Raw genomic sequence first — 11,589 nt, forward strand, 5'->3', positions numbered from 1 at the left:
CACCTTTAATTTAAACATTTCTGGGCGAATTTTTATTTAATTTTAAATTGTTGAACTTTATTTTTGTTGGCTTACATAAACATACTTCAAAATTTTTAGGCCCACATGCGAAGGAATTGTGGGAAAATGGTTTCGACATGAATAGAATTCACCCTTTTTATAAATTCATACGATCTGGTTAGCGTGTGCTGTCCATCCTCATTCTCATCCCCTATATCCTCCATATCTCATTATTAGCTGTGTTTCACTTAACTTTAACTGGAACCGAGCGAAATTAGAAAAACATTCAAATCTTAAACATTAGCGCTAAATATTCGTTCGCCTAGGAATTCCGTTATTGAAAGGTTTTAAGAGATTTTGATCAAATAGAACATACATATACATATTAACCATATATAAATGAGGCGACTTTGAGTCGCCCTGGAGAAGCTTACGATAGTTTACTTTCTCATCTTTTGTTTCTGTGTTTTCTTATGTTTTTAGGATCGTTAAACTGGTTGCTTGCATGCGTGCGTGTTTATGAATATAGTGTGTTTTCGTGTGAAAGTGTGTGAATAAGTCATGATTTTTCTGTATCCCTGTGCGAGAGCTACTGCATCCTCCTAGTCCTTGCAGGTGGACGTGTCCATGGGACTGGCTGGCTGGATAAAGGCCGTGGCCGCCGAGCTGGGCGGATTGGTTGGCGTGAACGCCGACAGTGAGGAGTTGCTGCTGCTGTTAACAAGATTGCCGCTGGACGAGTTGTTCAGGCTGATGTTCATCAAATTGGACGATGACGACGAAGCGCTGGAGTGGCTAGTGAGATGGGCCAGCAGACCACCACCTCCACCGCCGGCCAAGAAGGTGGCACTGCCGCCAGCTGAATTCGACGAGCCAAGGCTTAGGCGTTCGCCTCCCAGATTCGAGAGAAAGCCGCCAGCGGCATTCCCAGCTGACACGGACGCAGACGATGAGGAGCTGCCGGTTCCCAAAATGCCCAGCAGTGGGTTCGTTGAGGTCAGCACGTTGGGTGCAGAAGTGTTCAGGCCCAGCATGGGCGTTGGCAGTGCTGGCTTGATGAAGCGTTCGCTGGCACGACGATTCTGAAACGAAGAATTTCGAATTTTAAAAATCTGGAAAGCAGCAATTCACAATTTCGCACTGACCACTAGCTGGCCGCAGGCATAGCAGCGGTTTTGCACCGCCGTGCCCGGACTTAGAGGTCGGCTACTCGAAGGACTGTGGGAGACGGGACTGCTGATGGTGCGTTGTCGCTGGGCGCTCACCGCCGATGCTGCGGCCGCGGCTGCTGCCGTCGCTACAGCGAACGAACCGCCTCCCATCAGGTTCTCGTTGTAGAAGCGTTCCTCGTCCATCTCTAGCGACGATTCCGATTCGGAGAGGTGCCGGCATAGGGCTTCGCGGCGCTCCACCTCCTGCTTCAGCTTGCGCTGAAGGCGAGCGTTTTCCTCGCGAATCGACTTCTCTTCCTGCGCATACTGCTGTGTTTTGATGGTAGCCTCCTTCTGGGCGGTCGCCAGGTCGGAGCGATAGCGAAGCACTTCGGAGCGCAGAGTCTGGATATGAGCACTCAAACTGGTGGCCGTATCGCCACCATTGGCATGGGCGTTGTTTGTGATGTCTCGCGGCGTGGTCGGATCGGAAACCGGCTGATCCAGCTTGATTTGCAGTGAACGCTTCTCAGTCTCCAGCTTGTCCATGCGCTTCCACAGCTTGTTTACAAGAGCCTCCTGTTCCTGCTCTAGCGTGTTCTCCAACTCGACCATTTCACGGCGCAGCTGCTCGAGATTGGTCTGCTTGTTGTCCGTCTCCGCCTGGAGCTTCTCAATCTTGCGCATGAGCTTGTTGACGAGGCACTCCTGCTCCTGCTCGAGTGTCTGCTCCAGCTTGCACTTCTCCTGACGCAGCTGGTCGAGCTTCCGGGAGAGATCGTTGGTCAGACACTCCTCCTCGCGCTCATAGTGGTGCGCCAGGGTCTCCTTCTCCTTTTTCAGGGCCTGAATCTTTTTCAGCAGTGTGTTCGAGATGTACTCTTCCTCCTGCTCGGCTTTGGCTTGCTGTAAAAGTGAACATAGGAATATTGAAGCAACGTTTGTGATATACCATAAAGGTTTTACTAACAATGATGACTGAGGCTTGCTTGAGGCAGCGATTCTCCTCTTGCACCACTTTGCACTTGGTCTTGAAGGTATCCAGCTCTGCTTTCAGAACCCTAGAAGCGAAGAGTCATATTATTTGTGGTAAATCTGCATTGTATTTATAGTGGCCGACTTACTTGTTCTGCTGGGTAAGCGATTCTATCCTCTTCTGGAGCTGCTCCCGGGACACTGGGCTTGGTGGCAGCATGGTGCCGCCGTCCAGCGAACTTTCGGATTCACAGGGACTTTCCATGCCTGCAAAACTAAAGATAAATGTCCCATTGCCATTACGTTTTTTGAGCATATACATATATGTATGACAAGAAATAATGTATGCCAGTCGCTTTTTAACCACATATATATATATACATATGTGCCTGAGTACATATATATGTGGCGACTGGCTGTTCTTTATTCTTGAATTCGTCTGCGCCTCGTGAGGAACAAAGAATAAAGAAATCGGTCGGTGGTGGTGTTTGGTTTTGGCCCTGATCCGATGCAAAAGTTTAACCTTCAGCTGTGATTTTCTGTGCATCTGGCTTGATGCAATTTTTCGGAAATCGATAGAAGGGCAAGGTCGGCGAACGAAGGGTTTGCACAGGCTGGCAGGCCATCGCCATCGCCATCGCCACCACCACCACCCACAGCCCACCACCGCCAGTGACTTGCAACTCGCATCTGGGATTAGGCCTCTCATTTCAACCGGCTGAAAATCTTCGATTCTATCTAACAGAAACTACCTTTGGTTACCTGGCTTTTGTGCGCTGTTTCGCCTTAAAAGACTTTTGCCTTCCGCCGTACTGCTCCTCCCCCCTCTTGAACACTCCTTCGCCGACTCTGTTTCACCAGGGCTCTGGTTGCCGTTCTAGCGTTTCACCTGCGCAGGTGAAAGGATGCAGCCGCGAACGGGGTAGAGTTGAACCTTAGGCGTCTGCTTAGGGCCTGCAGATCTGAGTGCGGTACATTTTGACCGAGCCGATCGAATAAAATTAATGTCAAATTGCGAAAAATCCACAGTGCAGAAGTGTGACCGTATATGTGGCGAAATACCGAAAAAGCGCTCACAGCGAAACGCTGCAAGGTAGTGATGACACTCGAGGAAATACCAGTATAGGTGGAAAACAATAAAACTATTTTATTCAAATATTGTATTATAATTTTATTAAAATATATCAGCAAATAGACACCCACGTAAATTTTGTAAGTTTCTTTCTAGTCTTAATGAGGTGGAAGTCTAAATGTGAATTATTTGACATTTTACTTAAAAGTGTCAATACTCAATAAATTATTTTTTTTTAAAATTTGTGTTTCAAGCGTTTCTAATTCGTATACCATTTTTCCTGAGTTTCACGATGACGTTGAAATTAGGAATTGCTATATCTGATGGTGATTTCCCGATTACTATGGTTCTGTGGCGATTTTGGTTACACTTATATGTGTTACAACCAAAGTGCATATAACATATGCTGAATTTAATAATACGTTCATAAGCTTTAATTGGGTTATCTAGTATGGAGACTTTTTTTACTTTACTCAATAGATTTTGTAAGCCAAATATATATTTAAAATATATATATTTAAACAATCTATCGTACTTTTTATTTACGATATGAATTCAGGGCTGGATGAAACCAATTGATTTGGAGCTGTTTCATAATCTGGCAACACTGGCTCCACGTGCAGCGCGTAAACAGCGGATAATTTAATAATTTGAGATATTTAAAGGCTGTAACAATGGCCGACGATGCCGGCCAGGACAAGCGAAAGCAGCACCGCGCCCGCCAGTCCGGCGTGAAGGCGGACAAGAAGAAGCTAAAGGCCAAGAAGGACTCCAACCAGAAGGAGCCCGAGTTGACCGCCAGGCAGAGGAATCCCAAGGCGTTTGCCATCAACTCGGCGCAGCGAGCAGAGAGGAACTTCCGGCGCAAGGAGGACCTTACGGCCAAGAAGCAGCATATTCCGGTTGTCGATCAAACTCCGGACGTACCGCCACCCGTGCTGATTGCCGTAGTGGGACCACCCAAAGTGGGCAAGACTACGCTGATCAAGGACCTAATCAAAAGCTTTACGCGGACGAATGTCACCGATATAAAGGGTCCCATTACTATTGTGACCTCCAAGAAGCGCCGGATCACCCTGCTTGAGTGCAACAACGATGTGAACTCCATGATCGATGTGGCCAAATGCGCCGATCTGGTCCTGCTGCTCTGCGACGCAAGCTACGGCTTCGAAATGGAGATCTTTGAGTTCCTGAACATCTGCCAGGTGCACGGCATGCCCAAGATAATGGGCGTACTTACCCACCTGGACATGATCAAGAACCCCAAGCAGCTGAGAAAGCGAAAGAAGGAGCTCAAGCACCGCTTCTGGACGGAAGTCTACGATGGCGCCAAGCTCTTCTACCTTTCTGGTCTTCTTCACGGCGAGTACCTGCGGAACGAAGTCAAAAACTTGGGTCGATTTATCTCCGTAATGAAGTTCCGCCCGCTGCAGTGGCGAGGTGCACATAGTTATCTGCTGGTTGACCGCATAGAAGATGTGACAAACACAGATCGCGTGCGCCGGGATCCCAAGTGTGATCGTGAGGTTGTACTGTACGGCTATGTCCGAGGAGTTCCTCTCAAGCAGGAACACATGGTGCACATAGCTGGCCTGGGTGATGCCCGCATCGACGAGTTGAACGTCATTCCCGATCCTTGCCCCCTGCCTGGAACGGAAAAGAAGCGAAGCTTGCTGGAGAAAGAACGATTACTGTACGCCCCCATGTCCGGAGTCGGTGGCATTGTTTACGACAAGGATGCGGTCTACATTGAGCTACAGGGATCGCATTCGCACAAGGAACAGGAGCAGAGCGCTGAGGCTGCCGAGCAGGCGGAGCTGGTGAACAAGCTGATCGATAAGAAGGCCACCATCGATGAGCAGATGGAGCAGCAAGAGTTCCGTCTGTTCTCAGATGCCAAGCCAATCAAGTCCAAGGACTTCCGCAATGATCAGGACGACGAAGAGGAGGATGAAGAGGCGGAAAGTAGTGAGAATGAGGATGACGATGGAGAGGACTCTGGTCTGGATGCCGCTGACAGTGAGGATGAGCAGCAGGATGAGTTCGATGCGGACGATTGGCGTGGGGAGAACAGTGAGGAGGAGGAGGATGCTGAGGAGGAAGATGCTTCTTCTGGCGATGAGGAGTATCAAAGCCTGGGAAATGTGAAAACTTCCAACGAATCCGATTCGGACGATGAGGAGGCTCGCGTCCTGGCCAGCAACATGAGCTGGAAAACTAACCTGGCGCAGAAGGCCCGCGATGCTTTCCTCCAACGTCACTCGGAGTCGAAAAACCTGATGCGCCTCGTCTACGGTGTTTATAATCAGAGTGAACATAGTCGTCAGGAGGCACAAGCAGAAGACGACGACTCAGAAGAAGAACTAGGTGGCCTGTTCCGGGTGGCTGCAAAAAAACAAAGCCAGCAGCAATCAGACAAGGACATTAAAGATAAAGACGAGCGGTGTTTCTTCGAGTATCAGGGTGGTAAGTAAACTATATTTTTCTAAGAATGGTTAATCTATTTACACTTGTTTTAAATTTAAGATGCCACTCGGGATTGGCTGGCGGAAGACAACAAGGAACTTATCAAGAACTGCTTCGTTACTGGCAAGTGGAAGGCTAGCGAGGATGCTGAAAATCTACTAAAGATGGACGACATGAGTGACGCAGAAAGCGAAGTTTACGGAGACTTTGAGGATTTGGAGACGGGCGAGCAGCACAGCGGTAAACCGAAAGCAGGAGATGGTGGAGAATCGGAAGAAGAGAATTCCAAACCTGATGATTCCTCAGCAGCCAAGCGCAAACTGACCCGCGTAGAGGAGGAAAATCTCACCAAGGCCGAACTGATGGCAAAAAAATTAAAATTAAAGGCCAAGTTCGATGCGGAGTACGACAACAGCGGCGAGGGAAAGGGCGAGGAGGATAATGGTCGGATAACTGGCGATCACTCCTTCTACGATGACCTTAAAGCGGAGGCTCAGCGGCAGAGCGAGCTAAACAAGAGCGAGTTTGCCCACCTGGACAATGAGTTCCGCATTCAGATCGAGGGCTATCGGCCGGGTCTTTACGTTCGCCTTGGATTCAAGCAGCTGCCCGCCGAGTTCATCGAGAATTTCGATGCCAGCTATCCGGTACTGGTTGGTGCCTTAAACATGACCGAGGAGAACGTTGGCTATGTCAACTGCAAGGTGAAGAAGCACCGCTGGTACAAGAAGATCCTCAAAACAGGTGATCCTTTGATCATCTCAATGGGTTGGCGCCGTTTCCAAACAGTGGCCATCTATGCTAAGGTGGAGGACAACTTCCGTCAGCGATACCTTAAGTATACGCCTAATCATGTCACCTGCAGCATGACCTTCTGGGGCCCAATAACGCCTCAAAATACTGGTTTCCTGGCCTTGCAGACGGTGCGTCAGGATCAGGAGGAGATGCGTCGGCTGGGCTTCCGGATAGCGGCCACAGGCTGTGTCACCGAGGTGGACAAATCTTCGCAGATCATGAAGAAGCTCAAGCTGGTGGGACATCCGTTTAAGATCTACAAGAAGACGGCCTTTGTGAAGGACATGTTTAACTCCTCACTGGAAGTTGCAAAGTTCGAAGGAGCCAAGATCAAAACGGTGTCCGGAATTCGTGGACAGATCAAGAAGGCTCACCACACGCCCGAAGGTTCTTATCGTGCCACATTCGAGGACAAGATCCTTCTGAGCGACATAGTCTTCTGCCGCACCTGGTTCCGTGTGGAAGTGCCTCGGTTCTATGCTCCTGTGACCTCACTCCTCCTGCCGCTGGACCAGAAGAGCCAGTGGCAGGGCATGAAGACGCTCGGTCAACTCAAGCGGGAGAGGGCAGTGCAAAATGCAGCCCAGCCCGACAGCATGTACACGTCGATCGTGCGCAAGGAGAAGATCTTCCGCCCACTTACCATACCCAAGGCCCTTCAGCGGGCGTTGCCGTACAAGGACAAGCCCAAGCTGGGACCGGAGAATCCCAAGGCGGCGCTGGAGCGCGTGGCCGTGGTTAACTCACCGTACGAGCAGAAGGTGTCCAAGATGATGAAGATGATCGAGACCAACTTTAAGGATAAGCGGCAACGTGAACGCATGGAAATGAAGAAGCGCATCAAGAACTACCGCGAGAAGAAGCGGGAGAAGATGGCTTCCAAGGAGCGGCGCCAAAAGGAGCTGCGCAAGAAGGTATCGCGGGCCATCAGCAAGGTGCGAGGAAAGCAGACTGCCTGATTTTGTTCTCGAGAGTAATCAATGGACAATTCTAAGGCATTTTGCTGTATAAAATGTAGATATAACAAAATTAAATGTTTTTAATAATTGAGTGCATCGACTATCAGATACAATGTGGATATGAGGATAAGGGCAATACTTCCAATTATATACCAAACACAAAAATGTTTATATTAAAATTTAATCAACGACCATGCGACCGGCGCTGGAGCAACTGCATCAAGGGCTGGATTCGATCCATCTTCGCCAAACCACTGATGCAACTACTCCAGCTACGCCGGACACACGGGCCTCATCTTGAAAAATATATATATAACTCAACACCGCTTAAGGACTAACTTGAACTGGACATGGGTGGAACTGATGCAGTGCACTCTAGTCCTGGCTCTTGTTGTCGTCGATCGTCTTTAGAGCGGCCAAGAGGGCATGCTTACGACTGCCGGTCATGTGGCTACTACTGGCCGCTGCTCCGGTCGCGATGCTGCTCCTCTTCTTCGGCGCAGGATCGTCGCGCATATGGCTGTTGCTGGCCTGGCGGCAGAACGTCTTCAGGAAACTCTCGCGGTCCTTGAAGTCATCCGAGATCTGCTTGCGTAGGCTGGACATGTTCTCCTTCAGACGCGGAGCACGTACACTATGGTCCTGCGATTGAGAAATCACTTAAGTACTACTAGTGGATGGGAATTACAAAGGCAACAGTCACCTCATCGTCGCTGCCCTGCGATTGTTGACCATCAGTTCCGTCGTACTCCTCCATTGATTCCTCCAGGGGATCGCCCTCGCTACTCTTGTTATCCATGTATGCCGAGTATTTCAATAGACTGCTGTCGTTGGCATTCTCTTCGCTGTTGTCCTGTGGTTCCTCTTCCCCCTCGCACATCTTGCTCATCAGGCCGTAGGCGTCATCATCACCATCATCGCCAGCCGGCTCATAGTCGTCCTCGTACTCGTACTCCAGAGACTTCTGCTTGGGCTTGGTTTCGGCGGAAGCCAGTCTGGACATGGTCTCCGGTTCGCGACGCTTGATAACCTGGACACTTTCCATTTTGGGCACAGCAACGGCAATGCGTGATTTAGCAGATTTTCCAGAAGATACCGAAATCTTTGCCTGGGCCGAGAGCACTTGGCTCAAAGTGGACCGATTGGCTTTCTGTCCCATCTTAGCGTGGTTCGTGGCGGGCGGCAGGACAAGCTTGCCGCCCCGCCCGCCCACCTGTCGTTCGATTTGACTAGGTGGAGTGTTTGGTCCACTCTTGTCCTCGGCACTGTCCTTGTCGAAGTCGTAGAACGATTCCGACTCCATCACATCCGTCAAAGCCGTGAATTCGCTTTGGTTGTTCTTCTCGATGGCCTTGTCCAGCATTTCCATTGACTTCTCCAACTTGTCGATCTTGTCCGGCTCATCGGTGACGCCACTCAGTTTGGTTCGTCGTCCGGAGGACAGGGGATTCACCTTGTCGGTGCCGAGCTGAAGGCTCAAAAGTTTAAAGATAACTTAGTTGAATTACTTATAATACCCACAGTGTACTCCTCCAGCTTGCGGTATCCACTGATCTCCAGCTTGGCCTTCTCCAGCTTCAGCATCACCTCCTTGCCCTTCCTTTGCTCGTTGAGCAGTTGCTGGCGGATGTTCTTCGACTCCAGCTGCACCTTGCGGGCCATCAGCTTCATGTCGTTGTCCTTCTCCTCCAAACGCTGCTCCAGGGATTTCAGCTTCTCCTGAAGCTTTTGGCGCTCGTCGAGATTCCTAAATCAAAAACAATCAAAAGGATTGAAGATTGAAGTAATTGAAAACATACTTATCCTTGTTGAGCTGGCTGTAGTGCTTGTTTTGATCGCTCAGCGTCAGGATGATTTCCTCCTTCTGCTTGAGCTTTAGCTCCAGAGCCTTGTTCGCAGCCTGTAGAGTGCGGTACTTGGTCTGCCACACGCGGAGCTCCTCGGCATGGGAGCGGAGCAACTTGGGCAGCTCGGCGTTGTTGGCCTCGTATTTATTGAGCGCCGATGACTGGCGATTGTGGAGCGTGCGCAGCATGCGATTCTCGTGCGCCAGATTGGCAATCTCCGCCTGGGCATCGGCCAGTTGGTTCTGGAAGGTCTTGGCGCGCAGGTTCCTCGCGGACATGACGCGCTGATGGATCTCGCTGTGGTTCTGGGAGCTCATACTGCCGGAACCCTTAACGCCGCCACGTTGTTGCGGTGGCGCCTTGCTGCGTTGGTAGATCAGGCTGGCCGACTCCCGGGAGCTGGCCGAGAATAGGCTCTCACAGCTCTTTGCCGACGCTCTAGAAAAGGGGATTTAGGGGGGAGACTTTAGATAGTGGCTACTGCCGAAGATGTGGACTCTACCCACGCCATCAGATTGTTCGCTTCCGATTGGGATGCTCTTGGGCCGTAGGACGATGCCAGCTTACGCGGCGATACCATCTAAGACCCTGCCGCTGCTCCGGAGGATTGTCACTGGGTTAGCTCGAGAAAGCTAATAATTTTCAGAAGGCAATTCGGATGTCTAGTGTATAGAAATAGATGGAGAGCCGGCGCTAGGTGAAGTCGAAATGTAACTGAAAACCAAGTGCCTGCTACTGTGGTTACGCCTGGATGTTTGATGTCTATTGTTTATTGTTTGCTCCGCCGACTGCTGCGTTGTTGGGGCTGAATCCGGAATCGGGGTCCTAGGAACTGGTTGCCATGACGCCTCCGATTGCTCGTCTATCGAATTGGGGAATCGAGACAACTTTTATCCTTTTTCAAACGATTCTGCTTTCAAACTAGAAATGATTTCTTATACTATTTTAAATTAAGTTGCACTTTTGTATATTTATTTAACATTATAGCAATTTGTTCCTCATTAAATCAAAATGATACCTTAAAGGTTTCCTTTTTTAAACTTTTTTTTTTAACAAATTATATCTGTAACTATTTATTTAAGTTGTTTAACTAATGTCAAGTAATTTAAATTTCATAGATACTTACGGCATGGATACTTTCAAAAAGGTCAAAGGTTGAAGCTTCTCTGCAGTTTATTCGTTAATTAAAGCAAAATAAAATCACTTAAGATAACAACGAAGTAAAATAGAGGTTGATTAAGGCTCCTCATTGGCCTTGGACTTCATCTCCTGGTATTTGATGCGGTAGGTTCCCTCGGGATCGTAGATCTTCTCCAGACGCTCCCAGTCGGTGGGTCGGTTGTCGATGAGATGACGGGTCACTTTTTCAGCACCATACCGCTGCTTCTCCGTGCACTTGGTGCAATCGGTTTGGATGGCGTCAGGTAGGATCTCTACAAGAGATTGGGTATTACAGAGAATTATTGAATTGGGCTTCAAACATACCCTTCAGCATCTTGGCATCGGGAGTGCAAGGACCTGTGCCCTCCAGGCACTTTATGTAGTTAATCAACAGTCGCTCTTGGTTAAGGATCTCGTCCAGATCGACGTTGTCAAACTTATCGTCGTAGGCCTGCTCCACCATCCTTTCCATCATTGGAGACGGCGACGTGGCCGGCGGATGGGGTAGTCCTTCCACTTGGAAACAGGTGGTGCACATCAGTGCCACCACCAACGAAAAGTGCCCCATGGCACGACGGAAACCGGGCTGTCCCATTTTCGAATCGATCGTATGCTGTTAACCGTATTAGCAATCCGGGCTTTTATACAGGCCTCCGTTTGGAAGTACACTGCGTGTCTCCGTCCAATTTGACCACTTACCAATTGGGCTCAAATTAAGTCAATTTAATTTGATTACCTTGAGCCCATCAACAGGCAAATGCGGCAGTGGCTTATTTTCTAAAGAAATTTTAAAAAAAAATTATTCTGGGCTAAGCAGTTTGTTTTGTGTGATATAAAAATAAAATATCTAATAAGTGAGCAATAAATAAATATAGGGCTTTGTGTGATAGTAATTTTTGCTTTTAGAATCTGAATGCTTAATCATCAAGATTTATCAAGATATCAAGATTTATTATATACTGTAAATAATACCCTCACTTTTGAGTACAATTTTAATGGGTATTGGTAATTGCAATACAATAAGGGTCCCTCGGTAAAGAATTTAAAATATTATTTCAAACTAAAAAGGCATCCCATTAAATTGAATTTCAACACTGCTTCGCGCCCATAAATTAAATTCTAATGCTGTAATCTAAAACAGTAATCGAAAATATACCTTTTTC

At 48.6% G+C, this 11,589-nt stretch overlaps 4 protein-coding genes across 5 annotated transcripts; 1 reads left to right on the forward strand and 3 right to left on the reverse strand.

Annotated features, from left to right (window-relative positions):
• Nucleotides 1-29: 29 nt before the first annotated feature.
• LOC6738413 (coiled-coil domain-containing protein 6) lies at nt 30-3,207 on the reverse strand. Of its 2 annotated transcripts, none has more exons than XM_016169361.3 (5): nt 2,879-3,207; nt 2,276-2,401; nt 2,122-2,212; nt 1,146-2,057; nt 30-1,082 (listed from the first exon to the last, which is right to left on the reverse strand). In XM_016169361.3, exons 2-5 carry the CDS (start codon nt 2,389-2,391, stop codon nt 603-605), a joined length of 1,599 nt encoding a protein of 532 aa, XP_016032263.1. In that variant the 5' UTR covers nt 2,392-2,401; nt 2,879-3,207; the 3' UTR covers nt 30-602. The 2 variants fall into 2 exon arrangements, with proteins under 2 accessions (XP_016032263.1, XP_016032264.1); XM_016169362.3 differs by having other exon boundaries at nt 2,889-3,206.
• A 554-nt stretch (nt 3,208-3,761) lies between these two features.
• Nucleotides 3,762-7,509, forward strand: LOC6738414 (ribosome biogenesis protein BMS1 homolog). Its single transcript, XM_002085187.4, has 2 exons — nt 3,762-5,664; nt 5,725-7,509. Exons 1-2 carry the CDS (start codon nt 3,873-3,875, stop codon nt 7,416-7,418), a joined length of 3,486 nt encoding a protein of 1,161 aa, XP_002085223.2. The 5' UTR covers nt 3,762-3,872; the 3' UTR covers nt 7,419-7,509.
• Nucleotides 7,510-7,585: 76 nt separating this feature from the next.
• LOC27206218 (myosin heavy chain, embryonic smooth muscle isoform) lies at nt 7,586-10,079 on the reverse strand. Its single transcript, XM_039294375.1, has 5 exons — nt 9,772-10,079; nt 9,218-9,703; nt 8,940-9,165; nt 8,122-8,886; nt 7,586-8,060 (listed from the first exon to the last, which is right to left on the reverse strand). Exons 1-5 carry the CDS (start codon nt 9,843-9,845, stop codon nt 7,794-7,796), a joined length of 1,818 nt encoding a protein of 605 aa, XP_039150309.1. The 5' UTR covers nt 9,846-10,079; the 3' UTR covers nt 7,586-7,793.
• Nucleotides 10,080-10,420: 341 nt separating this feature from the next.
• LOC6738416 (putative odorant-binding protein A10) lies at nt 10,421-11,035 on the reverse strand. Its single transcript, XM_002085189.3, has 2 exons — nt 10,751-11,035; nt 10,421-10,698 (listed from the first exon to the last, which is right to left on the reverse strand). Exons 1-2 carry the CDS (start codon nt 11,019-11,021, stop codon nt 10,502-10,504), a joined length of 468 nt encoding a protein of 155 aa, XP_002085225.1. The 5' UTR covers nt 11,022-11,035; the 3' UTR covers nt 10,421-10,501.
• Nucleotides 11,036-11,589: the final 554 nt, after the last annotated feature.

Source organism: Drosophila simulans, chromosome 3L (genome assembly GCF_016746395.2).
Source record: "Drosophila simulans strain w501 chromosome 3L, Prin_Dsim_3.1, whole genome shotgun sequence".
Lineage (NCBI taxonomy): Eukaryota > Metazoa > Arthropoda > Insecta > Diptera > Drosophilidae > Drosophila > Drosophila simulans.